The sequence below is a fragment of the Equus przewalskii genome, chromosome 1, assembly GCF_037783145.1.
Source record: "Equus przewalskii isolate Varuska chromosome 1, EquPr2, whole genome shotgun sequence".
NCBI classification, from domain to species: domain Eukaryota; kingdom Metazoa; phylum Chordata; class Mammalia; order Perissodactyla; family Equidae; genus Equus; species Equus przewalskii.
Window position 1 is genome coordinate 158,539,686 of NC_091831.1, and position 19,203 is coordinate 158,558,888.

Sequence of the window (19,203 nt, forward strand, 5' to 3'; positions counted from 1 at the left end):
TCAAGAAGTTAGAAAATGAACAATAAATCAAGATGAAAGAAACCAGACTGAGGGGATTAAAGATAAAAGCAGGAATTGATTGGTCAAAGGAAAACAGTAAAATCAATGATGAAACCACAATCTGACATTTTGAAAAAAACTTTAACACTATCATAATCTAGAAAAACAATGAGGAGGGACAATTACATACATTCACAAAATTAACTACAACATAATTAATTTGAGTTTATTCCAGGAATGTAAAAATAATTTTAATGTTTAAAAGTCTATTAATGTAACTCTTCTTATTAACAAATCTTAAAAGACTTGAATATGTACCCAAGATTGGCTTGATGGATTTGACACGGCATGGTTGTCTAGATGTGAGATGACTCATTTTACCTGTTCAGTACCTGTGTATTTGTGTAAGCTTATCTGATTTTGGCAGCTTTTACAAATATTCAGGCTCTCTCTCCTAATTTGTTTGAAATTACAGATATAGTGTGTATTCATTTTCTTTTATTTCATTGTTGCATTTAGATTATTTCCATGAGGATAAGGGGAAAATGATGAGTTTATTCAACCATATTTATTTATTTATTTATTTTAAGATTTTTATTTTTTAATTTTTTTCCTTTTTCTCCCCAAAGCCCCCCAGTACATAGTTGTATATTGTTCGTTGTGGGTCCTTCTAGTTGTGGCATGTGGGACGCTGCCTCAGTGTGGTTTGATGAGCAGTGCCATGTCTGCGCCCAGGATTTGAACCAATGAAACACTGGACCGCCTGCAACGGAGCGCACGAACTTAGCCACTCGGCCACAGGGCCAGCCCTTATTCAACCATATTTAGATGGAAGTCTTGGCTTCCATGTCACTGCTAATTATGTATTTGTCTTTCATTGTGGGATGCTCCAAGCTTTATTCTAGAAACTGTTGGGCCAGTAACTATGGTTCAAATTTATGTGATGAATAGACTTCTCAGATTCTTGGAATGCATCTGAAAATTATTCTCATTTCTGTCTTTAACGCTCTATCTCCCTGTGAAATAAAGCTTCATAACTGTGACTGGTTATGAAGGCCAAACCATGGTTTAAACAATGTAGTCATGTAGGAAGGATGAAGCTAAAAATTTAAACATATGAACCATTTATACCAGTTAATTGGAACAACTATGCTCTCAACTTCTTTATCACAAGCAAGTTGCAAGGAACAGAGAGAGAGAGTGATCACTGGCCATGAATGAAGTTCCAATACCCTGGTGGTTCACAAAAGCCAACAAGAGTTTGTCACTCTTGCTACAGTGCATTGCTCAAGTCAGGTGCCTAATAATTGGGTTGAAAGGAATCCTTATGCCACTACCTGCTGGTTAGCTCCTGAATTTTAGTTTCTGTATCTCTTGTAATATGTTTTTTTTTTTTTTTTTGCAGGTTTTGGTGAAAGAGCCAAACCTTGAATTATTTAATTATTTTTCCAGTATATTGATTTGGATGAATACAGAACTTGTGAAACTACTGTCTTAAAATATTTTAAGGGCTTGAGAAGAGGTAATTTTGCTACGTTCTACCTTATTTCTCAAATTTTCTCTTAACCTGTAGTGTTAAAAACAGAGAACATGTATTTTCCTATCAGAAAGATCTGTTTTCAAAAGTATTAGCTCTGCCACCTACTTGCTAATCACTTGTGAGCTTTGTTTCATTATTTGGAAAACAGGAGAGTGATACCTTCTTTAACATTTATTGCGACAAATCAATAATGTATCCAAAGAGAGTGACAAGAGGTGAAACTTGGGCCAATTTGTTTTAACTATACCCAGTTAGTTCTCTGTTTGCAAAAGTAGTTAGATAGTGCATTGATAAAACCCACCCTACAGATAACTCCTCTGACACTTGGGTCACCAATTTTCTCAATTTTCAGGAATTGAGAGTCAACTCCTTCTCCAGTTCAGGCTACGTAAGACCATTGATTCATCAACTGGGCCTGCACAGGTGAATGATAGGTGACCCTTTGATATTAATGAGCTAAAAACTCCACTGTCAGGTCATGGTAATGCTGCCATTTTGTGTACATAATTTCTAAGACAAGCAGCAAAGTTTGACAGTGCTTGCTCAGATCATCAATTACCTCACTTCTCCTTGCCTCCAATCATCTATTCCCACATTTCAGACCACCTTGTCCTTTATCCCAAAAATATCCCCAGTCCCCATTTTTTGAGCAGACAAATTTGACAATCTTTTCTTCCGTCTCCTCACTTGGCTGCCTTGTGAATTAAACCCTTTATCTGCCGCAAACTCCTCATCTTGGTGATTGGCATAATCGTGCAGTGGACAAAATTTACCTTGTTTGGTGATAGTAGCAGATGATCAGTTAATGAAGGTAACCTCAGTAGGTACAGAAAAAGCATTTGACAAATCCAGCACCCACTCCTGATTAAAAACTCCAAGAGAACTAGGAACTGAAGGGCAGTTCCTCAACTTAACAATGGGTCTCTACAAAAAACCTACATCAAACATCATGCTTGATGGTGAAAGACAATGCTTTCCCCCTAAGATCAGCTTTAAGGAGGAATTTTGGCTCTCACCACTTCTATTTAATATTTTACTAGAGATTTTAGCCAGTGCAATACAGCAAGAGGAAGAAACGGAAGACACACAGTTTGGAAAGGAAGAAGTCAACCTTTCTTTATTCACAGACAGCATAATTGTCTGAGTAGAAAAATCCAAGGGAATCTACAAAAAAAAAAAAAAAGCTACTAGAATGAATAAGTAAGTTTAAAAAAGGTCAAATATACACCTGTCATATGATTCCCACTCTCAGATGTTTACTCAAGAGAAATTAAAGCATGTGTCCATACAAAAAACTTACACACCTGCTCATAGCAGCTTCATTTCTAACAGCCTCAAACTGGGACTAATGGAAAAGTACACCAAGAGGCAAATAAAAAAATTGTTTTATATCTGTATAATGGAATGATACTTCAGCAACAAAAAAGAATCATCAACAGAGATCATTTCCTAATGTATGTAAATGTTGAATCACTATGTTATACAACTGAAACTAATATAATATGGTATGTCAACTGTCCTTCAATAAAAAAGTGTGTTAAAGATGCACTTGCTTTTGTTGCTGGTACTTCATAGAAAAAGACCAATTTTTAAAAATTTATGTAGTCAGGGGACATTTCCCCATGCTGACCCCAGAACTTTCTCTCTGATCTTTGAGGGTCATCTTGTTCTAGGACACTTATCACAAATGAAATCTTCTAAACCGGTATTAGGCTGCCTGCAACAAAACCACCTGGGGAGCTTTTAAAAATTATATCTCAGTGGGTCTCAATCCTAGAAAATATGATTCATGAAGTTAGTGTTGGGATCTCCGAATCTGTGATTTAATCACTCACACATTGATCCTACTATCAGCTGCTGGATGAATATCAGCTCATATGTCTTTAAAGATTTGAAAAGTTGGGAAAGAAGAGAGTCCCAGTTTTGTTCTAGGCTTTTGGTGCAAATCCACATCTTCTGGGTTGCTCACCCTGTGGGGGAAATTTATTTGATTAGCGTTTGACGCCAAAGTGTTGGCAGGCAGACAACAGTGGAAAGCACCCTTGATGCTAGATCTCCATTAAGAGTGTGGGATTAGTATTCAATTCCTGATTCATACAGGCTAGCCACGTCATCTTAGAGTCAACGAAGAGTGGGAGAATAAGATATTGATCTCACTTCACTGTATAGGGATTCAGTAACTTCAATTATGGTTTTTTTTCTGTCTAGAATTCACATTTTTTACTTTTTCTAAGATTCTAGAATTCAGGAATATTTAACTATTGATAAGATAGTGTAAATTTTTCTCCTAAAAAGCTGTTATTAAAAAATAGCATTCCTTACTGTTGATATAATTAAGGACTGAGAAAATATTGTATTCAATTAGTAGTGCCTCCTTTATCAAATAATGTTTATTATTTTTGTTTAATTCAACAAATACTTAGTGAACATGTAATTAACGTCAGTCACTGTTATATACGTTGGTTTACAGTGCTGAAAAACACAGAGCTATTCAATAATGACTCTACTTCTTATCTTTTCCTCTGATTTCAACCCAAAACTCTTTTCTGACATTCTGGTGGGTTAAAGTCTGTCCCACAAGGGATACATGAGAATATTTAGTACTATACTAAAATGCTTAAGAAAATGGATAGCTTCTCAGTTACAGAAATACCCCGGGATGCTCTGTTAAAAAAATTTCATGTCAGATGGTATCCTAAGAACAAAATAGACCTTAAAGGTTATGGTAATTGTTGTTCAGATTTACAAGGGCCACCTGAAGGCTGACATGTCTAAACTGAGGTCAGGGATGAGAACATGTTTCAGACTTTGGGACGAGTCAAGGAAACATGCATCCTATTTCAGTCCCTGTCCACCAGGGGGTGCAGCGTCCTAATATAAATGCATTTCCTGAGTGAATTGTAGGCTTCCATTTATCATTTCACTGTGACCTCAACATTTCTTCACATTAGGAATCAAGAACATTATTTAGGCGACGCTGCAGAGATGAACTCTGCTCCAGGCTTAGTGGCTGTGGTACTCTTAATGCTTGGTAAGTGAAATGCCTCTTAAAATTCGGATTCTTTCTTCTATGTCAGCAAAACCTTTAACTGTAATTTTATCCCAGAGCTTTATGCCCAAGGTGATACAGATCTCTTTTATTTTTCCCCAGGACAAACTCATGGAGAATCAGTGACCCAGATGGAAGGCCAAGTGACCCTCTCAGAAGGAGCTTCCCTGACTGTGAACTGCACTTACTCAGCCACAGGGTACCCCATTCTTTACTGGTATGTTCAATATCCTGGAGAAGGTCCACAGCTCCTCCTGAGAGCCACGAAGGCCAACGAGAAGGGAAAGAACAAAGGCTTTGAAGCCACATACAAGACAGAGACCACCTCCTTCCACTTGGAGAAAGCCTCAGTCCAAGAGTCAGACTCGGCTATGTACTACTGTGCTGTGAGTGACACAGTGACAGGAGCTGCAGGGGGAGCTGAGCACAAACTCTGAGCAGTAACAAGGTGCCTGGCTGCTGAGTGTCTCTGACTGTTTGAGCCACTCTAGATTCAGCACAATCTAGGTTGTTTGTCCCTCAGTCTCTGGTTGATACAAAATCATACAAATGGCCAGAGCATAAGAAGAAGTGAACTTTCCCCACACACAACTCTTCATTAGTGAAATTGAAAACAGTCTGACAACAATACTGCTCATCCAAGGCCAAAGTAATTTTAAAGTAAAACCACCACAGAAAGAACAACATGGTCTTTGTGAGTATCCCTACGGTCACAGTCCAGCTCCCACACGTTGGTCCAGGTCATCCTGGTGGGTATTGGTATGCCTTATTATGCTTTTAGAGACCCAAAGTGTGCTAGAGAAGGTGGTGTCTGAATAACATATTTCTGGAAGAATATGGCAGGAGATATGATAGGAGAGATACGGCCCATAAAACAAGGTTCTTAATTAAGAAATAAGGGGAAAGAAGATAGGAGAAGGAACAGAATCTCATACGCAGCCGCATAAGGGAAAGAGAAGAAAGGGACATTTATTCTAGTTTCTTTATTCAGTCAATGAGATGGTAAAGATAGGCTCATACTCAAAATGAAGGGAAGGGACTAAGAAAATAGTTGTGGAAATGAGTCATGTCTAACTCCTGAATACTGTCCCTTGTCATATGCCTGGCCAGTTAACTAGATCAATTGGCTTTCTCACAATAAGAACTGAAGTGAGATAGTGCTCAGTGCCAATGAAATATGATGAGAGAAAATGCTTTTGAACAGAATATTTTCATAGCAATACAAATAGTGACACTGGCTGAGGGAAATCCTATAGATTTCTCTAACTCCTGTTTTGCGACTTCTCATAGAGGGAGAAAAATCATGGAATTGGAGAAGGTGTGAGGGTAAGAGAAAATGGTGTAGTGAATAGAATAATAAAAAAATTCAGTCCCTGTATTGCCCTGCAAATACACTGCTGGTCTTTGAAAATATTGGTGCAATCTTAATTATTTAATATCTATTTATTGACACACTAAGAGTACTTTTCTTGCTTGGGAGGAAGATTTTGGGCATAGGAGTGAAGGACATGTATTTTCTCTGATTCTGCAGTGGCTATTATGGTGAGAATGACTGCAAATGTTACTGGCTTTGAACTGTCTGTTCCTTCTAAAATATTTTTCTTTTCCTCATTTTTACATCTTCTTTTTCACTTCTTATTTTTACTTTTTCTCAGAGGCTGTATTTGTAGACTTTATGAATGAACTACAATCATAATATTAATACATTTTCTTATATATTAGTTATGTATTCTTGGTGTAAATTTAATTCATTTTTATTAAATTGGTTTAAAATGTAAATTTTATTTTTAAACCTTTATAAATATAAATACATGCCAAATATACCTTAAAATATACAAAAAGGTATACAATAAAATATTTTCTCAGACATTTGATTAAACATGGTAGACTAATAATATACATTTATCTCTTCCTCCTTCTGAAGCTCTGTTATAAAGATAGGAAAGAAATTAAAAAGGGACTTAAATCTGCAAACATGAAGAGGATACGAAAAGGAGAAAACAGCAGAGAGTGATGTAACAAAAATTTAGAAGGTGAGAAGTATATGGAAAAATGAAAACTTGCGTAACAGACTAGATATAGAAGAAACAAAGGCCTGGCGAGAGAAGTCAACAAGAAGCATCTCATTGTGTGCTGTAGCCTCGTGGAAAGTCTAGAAAAAAGAATCACCAGTTATCTTTGAATAATTGAGGAAGATGTTGTTGCCAGTGTTCGTGTGTGTGTGTGTGTGTGTGTGTATGTGTGTATCTGTGTGTGTGTGTGAAGGATATTAACGGTGGAGAGAGGATTAAAACAGGAGACCAAATGAGAAAATGTAGAAGTAACAGAACACCCATGCTCTCTGCAGCCCTGTATAATAAGTGTGGGGACCTGGATTTGGCCACCCCAAGATGTGTCTCTTTGGCGTGATGATTATTTGAGGCTAGTTACTTTGCAGACAGGAAAACAGCTGAAAAGTAGAATTTACTTACCCTTTGTAAGAGACATTTGCATTGTAAAGGAACTCTCCATCTGTAAAGATATCTCAACAAACTCTTAATCAATGGGGAAGGCAAGGACTTAAATCTGCATTTGTTTATTGTGCTTGTCTGGTAGCCTCCTGTAACTGACTTCCCTCCCCCTCCCAACGTTGGCATTTCTTTAAGGATTAAGCATCTTTCCTTAGGCTAGGAACTGATTGCTGAGCTCACCTGTGACCACCCAGCTCAAGACAATAGACTTGGCTCCTGCTATGCCCTCCAAGATAGCAGACCCATGACCTGCTGTGTCCATCAAGCGCTGTGCCCACAGGGCAATCTTGTGACTATTGTGGGAGGGACATTTCAGTCATATGTGAAACACCCTGTTTAGGGGTATATAACCACTCTGTGCACCCCACTTCTTCGGTGCCCTTTCTTCCTTCGGGAAGAAAGGCCCCGGGCCATGGTCCTCATAAAGCTTTGTTAATTTTCTCTTGCTATTCTGTCTCATGTGAATTTAATTTGTTCTCCAGCCAGACGAACCCACATTAGGTAGAGGAAAAGTCTTCCTCCCCTACATAAGCAAAGCTCACTTTCCAAAAGAAGCAGAAAATTGGTCTTTGATAAACTGAGAAGAGCCATAAAAATTTACCCCCTAAACCTTGTACATCACTAAGCTTTTTGACTTTTGCATATCAGTTAAGCTTCCTTTTATTAAAAAAGATTTCTCCCTCCCTCCCTCTAACCCCTTGCAATCACTGATATTTTTACTGTCTCTATAGTTTTGCCTTTTCCAGAATGTCATATAATTGGAATCATAAATTATGTAGCCTTTTCAGACTGGCTTCTCTCACTTAGAAAGATGCATTTAAGGTTTCTCCATGTCTTTTCATTGCTTGATAGATCATTTCTTTTTAGTCCTGAATAGTATTTCATTGTCTAGATGTACCACTGTTTATTTATCCTTTCATTTACTCAAGGACATCTTGGCTGCTTCCAAGTTTTGGCAATTGTGAATAAAGCTGCTATAAACATCCACGTGCAAGTTTTTGTGTGGACATAAGTTTTCAACTTATTCAGGTAAACAGCAAGGATTGTAATTACTAGATTGTATGGTAAGAGTATGTGTAGCTGGGTAAGAAACTGCTGCACTTGTGTTCCAAAGTAGCTGTACCATTTTGCAGTCCAATCAGCCATGAGTGAGATTTCCTGTTGCTTCACAGCCTTGCCAGTGTTAAAATCAAAGGCAAATGGAGATGAGCCCTAAAAATCTCCTGAGAAGAGAACACTGATTTAGTCATACAACCAAAGCTTAGTTTAAGTTAGTCTTTTGCAAGACTAACTTGACCTGGGTCGTGTCTTGCTTATGTCTCCGGAAATCATAAGCAAAACTTCAACTGTTGCCCAAGGTTGATATGAGTTAACTGCCAATTCCCTTTCATTTAGGAAAAATCTAATGTTATAACCAATCACTGTGAAGAATAAACCGTCACTATCTCCACCTATTTAACCTACTTCATGGCAATATACCCCTGAGGCATCATTTCATGTTTTGGTTTGAGAGTGCCCAGCTCGTGAACTGTCTTTTTGGTGTGCATGCAATAGATTTTACTAATTTCTCCTTTGGTGATTCATTGGTTTTACTTGGGCTATTTCTGAACTTTTGACACCAGCATTTGGTGTTATTAGTGTTTTGGATTTTGGTCATTCTCATAGGCATCTAGTGGTAGCTCATTTTTAGAATTTAATTTTATCATGTGTAAAGAACAGTTAGCACAAGATATACCCTCTTAAAATTTTAATTCTACAATATATTATTGCTGGCTATAGGTACAATGTTTTACAGCAAATCTCTAGAGCTTTCATTTTGCTTTAATGAGACTTAATGCCCACTGTTAGTAACACCCATTATCCCCTCTCCTGCTCAATGTAACCTCCATTCAGCTCTTTGATTCTACGAACTTGACTATTTTAGACACCTCATTTAAATGGAATCATACAGTATTTGTCTTTCTGTGACTGGCTTATTTAAGTTAGCATAATGTCCTCAAAGTTCGTCCATGTTGTCGCATATTGCAGAATTTCCTTTTTTTGTTTTTTCAGGCTGAATAGTACTCCTACACACCACATTTTCTTTATCTATTCATCAGTTCTTGGACAGTTAAGCTGTCTCTACATCTTGCCTAATGTGAACAGTGCTGCAATAAACATAGGAGTGTTAATATCTCTTAGAGATACTGATTTCAGTTGTTTGGATAAATACCCAGAAGTGGGATTACTGGATTACATGGTAGTTCTATTTTTAATTTTGTGAAGAACTTCTATACTGTTTTCCATAGAGGCTACATAATTTTGAACTCCCATCAAAGTATGCCAGACTTCCAATCTCTCCACATCCTTGACAACACTTTTTTAACATATTTATTGGCCATTTGTATGCCTTCTTTCGAGAAAGTCTATTCTAGTCTTTAGTCTATTTTTTATTGGTTTATTATTATTTTTTTACCATTAAGTTGTAGGAGTTCCTTATATATTTTGGATATGAACCCCTTATTATTATGTGTTTTGTAATATTTTCTCCCATTCCTTAGGTTGACTTATGCTATTGGTGGTTTCCTTTGCTGTGCAGAAGCTGTTTAGCTGGATGTGGTCCCACATGTGAACTTTTGCTTTTGTCCCCATGCTTTTGGTGTCATGTCTGTGATTGTTACCAGAATCAACATCATGAAACTTTTCTTCTATGTTTTCTTTTCAAAAACCAACTCTTAGTTTTGTTGATTTTTTTCTATTATTTTGCTATTTTCTGCTCTTGTCTTGTTATTTCCTTCTTTCTTTATACTTTGGGCTTACTTTGTTCTACGTCTAGTTTCTTGAGGTGTAAATTGGGTTGCTTTTTGGAGATCTCTTGTTAGGATAAGTTGATCTACATACACAATTCCCAGGGGAATATTTAAGACAAAAGACCACTTTTATCTAGGAAGCAAGGCATTAAAACATGGATATAAAAGATTGATTGTTGAAATGCTTAAGATATTTTATATGTAGAGGTATGATTCCAAATTGCTTTTTGTGACGTATTTCATTTAATAAGATTTTAAAATTGATGCTCCTAGTAAATATATGTGAAGTTCATAAACAAGACAGTTGAAGCCTCGCTTGATTCAACTTTCTGCTGATTTCTTGTGCACAGAATGATCATGATGATGAAGTTTTTCACACCTTCTCTTAAAGTGTTTTTAGAGCAATTAGATGTGCATTTATAAATAGTTCATAAAACATTCCAGATTGTGAAAGAATTTCTTCTTGGTGTTTTTTGTGTGTTTGTTTGCTTTTGAGGAAGATTAGCCCTGAGCTAACATCTGCCACCAATCCTCCTTTTTTTGCTGAGGAAGACTGGACCTGAGCTAACATCCGTGCCTATCTTCCTCTACTTTATATGTGGGACACCTGCTACAGCATGGCGTGCCAAGCGGTGTGTAGGTTGGAACCCGCAATCCAAACTGGCAAATCCAGGACTGCCAAAGCGGAACGTGTGAACTCAACCGCTGTGCTACCAGGCTGGCCCCTTTTCTTGATGTTTTATCTCTGCCAATTTTCCCTTTTTTCTTGTTCTCTTTTCTATCTGAATATTAATTTTTTAAATCTTTGTCTTTTTTCTTAGATCTCACTTTTCCAGGAGTTAACCTAGCTCACTAACTTGGGGTTCTCTTGTACTCTTCTTTGACTTCCCCTTCAGAAAAATGAACATTTCTTGATGACATCTGTTTGATCAAGTGTGTAGTGGGTTTAGTGAGTGAGGGAGGGGGCTTCAGTTTTCGCACAAAGGGGCAGCAGGAAGAATCCCATCCTATGCGCTCAGCTGTCTTGGTTGTTTTCCTTTCAGGCTCGTCTCTTTGATATTTGAACTAATATTTGAACTAATTTCTAATATTTTTGTTTTGCTCCACATGCTCCTGTTTTTTCTTTTCTTTTCTAGTCTGTCTTCTGTTGCACTGATAAAATTTTCTTTTTCTTCTCTGCTGATTTAAAAAACGTGGTGTCTTTCTGTTCTTATGATAAGCATCCTTAAATTTGATATGTGTGTAGTTTTTTCTATGCCCAATGTTATTCTCTAACATTTCCCCTTGCATATACTACTCCTTCTCCTTGGTGTAATTTTTCTCTTGATGATTCATTATCTTTAGGATTACCTCAGTGGCTGATTGGAGCAGACTACATCCCAGTTATATATCAAGACACTAATTTCAGAGAGTTTATCCAGTGAGCTGATATACTACAGTTCCAGTGCATGTTAAAAGACGTAATGAAAAAGAAAACCATTTAACACAATAATCAGAACATGAATTCACTCCATTCTTCCTCAGACACTTTGTCCCTGATCTTACCTCTGCCTTGAGTAATTTTTATCTGCTAACCACGTGGCTCCTTCCTTCATTCCTTTCTAGTCTCTGCCCCTAGAGAAACATGTGTACATGTGAATAAAGGGGAATGCTCATAAATGTTTATGGCAGTACCATATTTCATAGATAAAAAATCAACATCTTGATTGTTGAAGGGAAACAGGTTTTGCTACTCCAAAATATGCCCCTGGCCTAAGGATTATTTAGAACTAATGGCAACCAAAACTCAGCAGATTGAGAAAAAGCTCTTTACCCCCCTCAATTGCCTAAATTTACGTTAGAAAGAGGGTGTATGCCAGGAAGAGAGCTGTTACCATAGGTACCTTTTTACTGAAGAAGCTTATCTGCATACAGGGCAATCTTTCTTTTCCAAACATCTCTGCCTTCCTGTGAACAGTCTTTCTCCCCTTTGTATTTGCAGACCTCTACCCCTTTCCAAGCTCAGGATGGTATATAAACCTCAATTATCTGGCTGTCCTTTTATATCTTTATGAGGTTCCCAAAAGCACATAAATTTTTTTTTCCTGTTACTCTGTCTTATATCAGCTTAATTATTAGACCAGTCAAAGAATCTAGACTGGAAGAAGGGAAGTTTTCTGCCCCTACACTGTTCATCAAGAGAGAAAGGGATGCATAAATGGTAGTATATCTATAACGTGGAATATAATGGAGCAGAAGGATGTATGTATGTTAATATAATAAGACCTACAAGATTTATTATTACAGAAAGCTATGCCCAAAATGTATATTTGTATTATAATAAAGTATAAGTGAAATACTATATATTTTCTGTTGATTCAAATCTATAATAAAATGCCTAGAAACATCAACTCCAAACTGATCAAGATGGAGAAAGTATTAGGGTAATAAGTGAGGAAAGGGTCAGAATTGGGAATAGTGGTCAAAGAATTTTAGTCTATGTGTAATGTTTTACTACTTTTAATAAGTCATATATTCATGAATTTCTCCTATTGTTAAAATTAATAAAAATTCATAAAATCCATCATAAGTTTATCCATATTCTCTCTATTGTTTGATGCCAGGTAGGCGAGCCAAAGAGTCGAATGAAAGATTTCCTGGACTCTCAAGGCCTGGCAGTAGTGCTCTTTTATTTAGAGAATGGTGTGGAATAGCATGGGGACAGGACCCATGGGCAGTCAGAGCTGCTGTGGGGGGACAAGACCCATGGGCAGGAGGAGCTGCTGCTGCTGCCGCAAACATGGGTTGAGAGTAGGGCTAAATTTAAGGGATAGGTATGTGAGTTATCTTTTTACAAGACAAAGGAAACAATACATAAAAAAGTTGTTAAAATGGTATTGGGGCAGGTGGGGTCTGGTTATTGGGTGGTCTTATAACTTTTAGATAAGAATCAAACTAGATTGAGTAAATGGCTGAAGCCACCACCTTAAATATTACTTTTAGCTAAAGCCAAATGAGGTTGTTGTTGATGGTGGGGGGGAGGGGGTCATTTACATGAGGTTACCAGACAGTAAACAACTTAAGTCCTTGACTTCCCCATTAAGAGTTTCTAGAGATGAGGTCATCCCGGCTTCCTCCTGTGCAGAGAGGGAGACACCCTACAGATGGAGACTTCCGTCACAAATGCAAATGTCTCTCATCAAAGGGCAAGCAAATTCCACTCCTCAGAGCCTCCTTCTCATCTGCAGTTTTTAACAATAACCAGCCTAAAATAATCCTCATCATTGTTATCAGCTGAAAAAGAGGAAAAGAGAAGATGAGCAGCTTTTCATAAGGTTTTCTTCAACCTCTCCAAGTGTCTTTCTCCCTTCTTTGGGACCATACAGCTTTTAGTTCTCACTCCTCTTAGAGTCCTACTCTCTGACTCTATTACCATTATGTATATTTTTGTCTTCTTCAGTAGACTGTAAACTAGTATATTATCCTCTTTTATATATTCTTAAGACCTAAGAAATTACCCCATTTACAGTATACTTCCATAAGTGTTTGTGGATTTATTTCTAATAAGATAAAGAAATCAAATAAATAGCACAAGATGAAATTTACCAAATTATTTTAAGATATTAATTTCCATGAAATGACTTTTTAAAAGTAGGATTTGGTTGAATTCCCATTCAATCTAGGCAGTTACTTTGTTTTCTGACAATCTGCATTTCCTTCCTCAGGAGACATAGAGTGAATGTTGCTGGTGTTGTGTGACTGCTGAGTTAGTTGGTCTGAAGTGGTCTTTGTTGAAGTTTTCAGTCCAGTAGTTGGCACTCTAAGCTATACAAAAAATGAAGACTTTTCCTGATGGTTCCAGAAGGTTAAACAGCTAAGAGAGGAGATCAGAGAGCATGTGAACCAGTCAAATTATAGACAACAAAGGTGAGGGGGAAAGGGACACAGTGTTTGTGTAAAGTTTGTCTCAGGTTTCCAGTTCTGCCATTCTATATAAACCTCGGAAACCTGGATCCCATATCTGTATAAGTCCTTTGTAAGGAAGATTCTCTGAGCAGAGGTGTGGGAATAGGAATACTATTTGGCATCATGAGCATGGAAGCTCAAACAAAAAACATTTCCATTACATGTTTCTAATTTTTAATTGTTATGATTAAAATTCCCCAAACCACTGACCTAGACATTATTCCAATACTTCAGATATCTTATCTTTTCATATATCTCCCCTGAGAGTAGAAGGAACAGAATAAAGGGAAAAGAAGAAGAAAAGAGGAAAAAATAAGGGACTAAAATAGATGGAATGAGAGAAGATGATGCGGGGTCGGCGAGCCGAAGAGTCGAAAGAAAGATTTCTTGGACTCTCAAGGTCTGGCAGTAGTGCTCTTTTATTTAGAGAATAGTGTGGAATAGCATGGGGACAGGACCCATGGGCAGTAAAGAGCTGCAAACATGGGTTGAGGGTAGGGCTAAATTTAAGGCATAGGTATGTGAGTTATCTCTTTACAAGATAAAGGAAAGAATATGTAAAAAAGTTGTTAAAATGGTATGTATCGGTGCAGGTGGGGTCTGGTTATTGAGCGGTCCTATAACTTTTAGATAAGGATCAAACTGGATTAAGTAAATGGCTGAAGTCACCACCTTAAACATTATTTTTAGCTAAAGACAAAGGAGGATGTTCCGGGTGGAGTGGGAGTCGATCACGGGAGATTACCACACAGGTACAGTAAACAAGATGCAGATTTAAGTCCTTACCTACTGCATTGATTAAGAGTTTCTAGAGATAAAGTCATCCCCCCTTCTTCCTGGTACAGAGTGGGAGATATCTTTACACATGGAGATTTCCTTTACAATGTAAATGTCTCTTAACAAAGGGTAAGTAAATTCTACTCCTCAGAGCCTGCTTCCCGTCCCGTAGTTTTTAAAAGTAACCAGTCTAAAATAATCCTCATCATAAAACAATACTTAATTTGATCAGTAAAGTGTGGTCAGATCAAAATCAGCTGTGTGGATCAGCAAGCAGGGTGTCCAAGAGTTGGACAGAAGGAGATAGGTGGAAATTAAGTCAGAGTGGGCATTATACACATATCCTTTTTTTCACCAACCAAATTATTGTTGGAATTATTTTCTATGCAGATAGTGATTGTATGTCTTGGTTTCTAGAACTCTCCAGGTTTCAAGAAATTGTATTTACTTCGGCAATACGCAATGCATGGAATCGGATGGTTTTCCTTTATGAGAATTTTCACATAACTGTTCACAAATTCTGTCAGACTATGCAATTTGGGAGATGTGGTCACTCTTCCCTATGATTCTCCAAGTTTCTACGTAGCCCTTGAGATGCTGATTCTTCTAGAAATATCATCCACCCTTCCTCTTACACTATTCCAAAAACTTCTCTTACATAAAGTGTTTTAAGGAAAAACCCCTTATATCCTCATATGTTGGAAATATTGCCCCTACCTCCCTGCACTGTTCAAACCACAATTTTGCAGAGATCGCTGTGCAGTCTCACCAGGACACTGTGGGTGGAGTTTCCTGTTAAGTGAATGACGGAGCTCAGATGTGACTGGTGCTCAGTGAGTCTGGTGGAACATACTGACTGACGGAACATTATTTTCCTGGACCCAAGACTTGACACCCGCCAGGGGAAGGGGGAAGACAATTAGCAACTGGGCAAGGAGTCATGAGGAGACACAGGGGAACTCTGCTGGGGCTTCTGTGGGTCCAAGTTTGCTGTGAGTTGAGGCCGTCCCAGTGGGGGGACTGGGGAGTGTTCCACAGCTGACAATGGGAAGAGGGATAAAAGAGCTGACACAGAGCTCCTAGATGATCTCACATCCTCATGGGTGTTTCTTGGGGTATTTAACGGGCTTATAAGCTACATCAGTCACTCCCCAACAACATAATTTGTGTTTGTTTTTCTCTTTCCAAGCAGGGGTGTGAGGGGTGAAGGTGGAGCAGAGTCCTTCAGCCCTGAGCCTCCAGGAGGGAGCCAGCTCTACTCTGAGATGTAATTTTTCCATCACAGTGAATAGTGTGCAATGGTTCAGGCAGAATCCTGAGGGCGGCCTCATCAATCTGTTTTTCACAGCTTCAGTGCTGAAGCAGAGTGGAAAATTAAACTCCACAATGAATTCTAAGGAACTGTATAGTACCCTACATATCACAGCCTCGCAAGTAGAAGACTCAGCCACCTACCTCTGTGCAGTGGAGGCACAGTGCTCTCAGGTGATCTGCAGCCTGTACCTAAACCGCAGCTGGGCCTGCAGCCCCACCCCTTCCATGGGGTGGGGATGTTGCCCCCACAGTAGCCTTTACACATCTTTGAGTTTTCAGATTCATCTTCTAGCACTTTTTGGCCTCCTAAAATTAGACCCTTCAGTACTGTCATTTCATTTTTTAAAAAATTTTTTCTCTTTTTTTTCTTTTAGGAAGATTAGCCCTGAGCTAACTGCTGCCAATCCTCCTCTTTTTGCTGAGGAAGACTGGTCCTAGCTAACATCCGTGCCCATCTTCCACTACTTTATATGTGGGATGCCTGCCACAGCATGGTGTGCCAAGCGGTGCCATGTCAGCACCCAGGATCTGAACCAGCGAACCCCAGGCTGCCGAAGCGGAATGTGCACACTTAACCGCTGCGCCACCAGGCCAGCCCCACATTTTAAAAAAAATTTTTATTTGTTTGAGGAAGATTAGTCCTGAGGTAACATCTGCCCCCAATCCTCCTCTTCTTTTGCTGAGGATATTGACCCTAAGCTAACATTCTGTTCCCATCTTCCTCTACTTTATATGTGGGATGCCTGCCAGAGCATGGCTTGATGAGCAGTGCCAGGTCTGCACCAGGGATCTGACCCAGCAAACTCCAGGCAGCCAAAGCGGAGTGGGAGACCTTAACCGCTGCAGCACTGGGCCAGCCCCTCATTTTATTTGTTTTTTGTTGTTATGGTTGCTCTTTTTATTCCCAGAAACCCTTTTGCAGGTAAAAAGCTCTAATATGGACCAACTGAAGCAACTAATAAAGATGCTAATATCCAATACCCTGGCCAAACAGATCTCTGGCCATGATGGTCAACGAATAGAAAGAGATGATTTAGTTTTTTTTTTTTTTATAAATTGGCCCCTGAGCTAACATCTGTTGTCAATCTTTTTTTTTCTTCTTCTTCTCTCCAAAGTCCCCCTGTACATAGTTGTATGTGCTAGCTGTAGGTCTTTCTGGTTCTGCTATGTGGGACACCACCTCAGCATGGCTTGATGATCAGTGCCATGTCCATGCTCAGGATCCGAACCAGTGAAACCATGGGCTGCTGAGCGGAGTGCACAAACTCAGCCATGGGCCAGGCCAAGATGACTTAGTTTTTCAGTTAAGTGCAGATGACTGTACTCTCAAGGAAAGGGAAAGAAAGTGTGTGTTTAATTAGAGATTGGATTCAACTTTTTCTCTTCTGGAAATAACAAATATAATAAAAATAATTTTTTGAGTCAAGAACTCTATCTGGCTTATTACATATATTTTCTATTTGAATAGTGACTATATTCTGTAAATAAGTACTTTCCCCCCATTTTATGCATAAGTAAAGTGAGGATTGTAGAGCATAAGTGACTAGGTTAAACTCACATTATTAGTAAATCGTGGAAGCTGGGGTGACATGAGAGCTTATACTCTGAGCTACCTGATATAGAAGACTCTTCAGAACCACAAAAACAAAATGATTTTTATTGATCAATTTGTACAATATGTTTATATACATCACTGACAAAAATATCCACTTAGGTCATTTTTAAATAGCACTTTGTATGAAAGAGTTCATGGAAATTTTCCTTCTGTTCCATTAAAATCCATTGCATTTTGAATAAATCTATTACTCCCAATTTGGTAACGTCATTCACAGTTTGGAAAAAGGAATGGAAAGCTTCCAGGACCACCCTAATAAAAACACTTATCTGTTGAAGCCAGAGACAAAGACTTCTGACAATGAAATCCAAAGTTTAAACTTGCATGTGGAAATAGTACAATGCAAATAGAATTCCAACCTGCAGTGTCTTTTATGTTAACAAAAAGGCATTGGTAAGAAGGAGTGGGACCCTGAAAATTAAGATGAAGATGACTGGGTAGACTCCAGTGAAGCTGGGAGCAGGGCCAGCTTCCTGGGCGTGTGAACTGTGCAGTTGCCGGAGGAACCCTGCCCTTGGTTTAATGCTTTGCTATTGCAGTCCTGAAATTCTTAATAATTTTATCTTTGTACTTGTGTTTTGTAAGTGAAATCCCATAAGAGGATGGACCATGTGTGTGAGCCAAGGAGCTACATGGGGTAGCAGCACACAGGACAGGAACACAGGCAGGGTAGGTTCCTGGTCACAGCAGGCAGTGTGTGAGCTGAGTGGTTGGCAGGGCTACCTGCCATGCCTGTACATGCTGTGGACTATCTGGAACTCTGATATGCAACAAAAGGGCGTAAACTTTGTCAGTAAATTATTGCAAAATGAAAGTATATACATGAACATTTCAATAAAGCAGTTGGCAGCTTTGACACTGAACACAAACACAGGTTCATTTACTTGATATGCAGCAAAAGTCAATAACCGAAACATCAGGCTTGAAGGAAAGAGGATTGTTATCAAAAGACAGCCAGATGAGGAGAAGGGAGTTTAAACTCAAATCCACCTCCTCGAAGGGAAAATGGTAGAGGTTTTTATCTGGGGTTTTTGAGTAAAGGAGGGAGAGCATGGGCCTTGCTGGCTGGCACCTTCCACCAGCCTGTGTTTGGCCTTATGAAATTGAATCTCCTTTCCTGTCCACCATCTGGACCTTGACTTCCTGGAAAAAACAACTCATTCATTACAGAAAGATGCAGTTAGTTTTAATAGCTGAGTATGTGCATGTACAGCTCTAGTTGGAGAAACTTTCTCACATTTTCTCTCTCTCTCTCTCTTTTTTCTTTTGCTCTAGCCCAGGGACAATTTAACTCACTCATTCTTGGTTTCAGTTTCTTGCACAACTAAATATACTCTTATCATACAATCCAGCAGTGGTGTTCCTGAGTATTTACCCAAAGGAGGTGAAAACTTATGTCTATACAAAAACCTGCACACGGATGTCTATGGAAGCTTTATTTATAATTTCCAAAACTTAGAAGCAGCCAAGAGGTCCTTCAATAAATGAATGAGTAAATAAATGGTGGTACATCCACACAATTAGAATTATTCGACACTAAAAAGAAAGGAGCTATCAAGCCGTGAAAAGTTATAGGAACCTTAAATGCCTATTACTCAGTGGAGGAAGCCAATCTGAAAAGGCTATATGCTGTGTGATTCCAACTCCATGACATTCTGGAAAAG

At 38.6% G+C, this 19,203-nt stretch overlaps 1 gene segment (V, D, J or C); it reads left to right on the forward strand.

Moving 5' to 3' along the window:
• Positions 1–4,454: 4,454 nt before the first annotated feature.
• On the forward strand, positions 4,455–5,041 carry LOC103544561 (T cell receptor alpha variable 9-2-like). The segment is given in 2 exon segments: positions 4,455–4,571; positions 4,692–5,041. Coding segments are annotated over 2 exon segments (381 nt in total).
• The last annotated feature ends 14,162 nt before the right edge of the window (positions 5,042–19,203 follow it).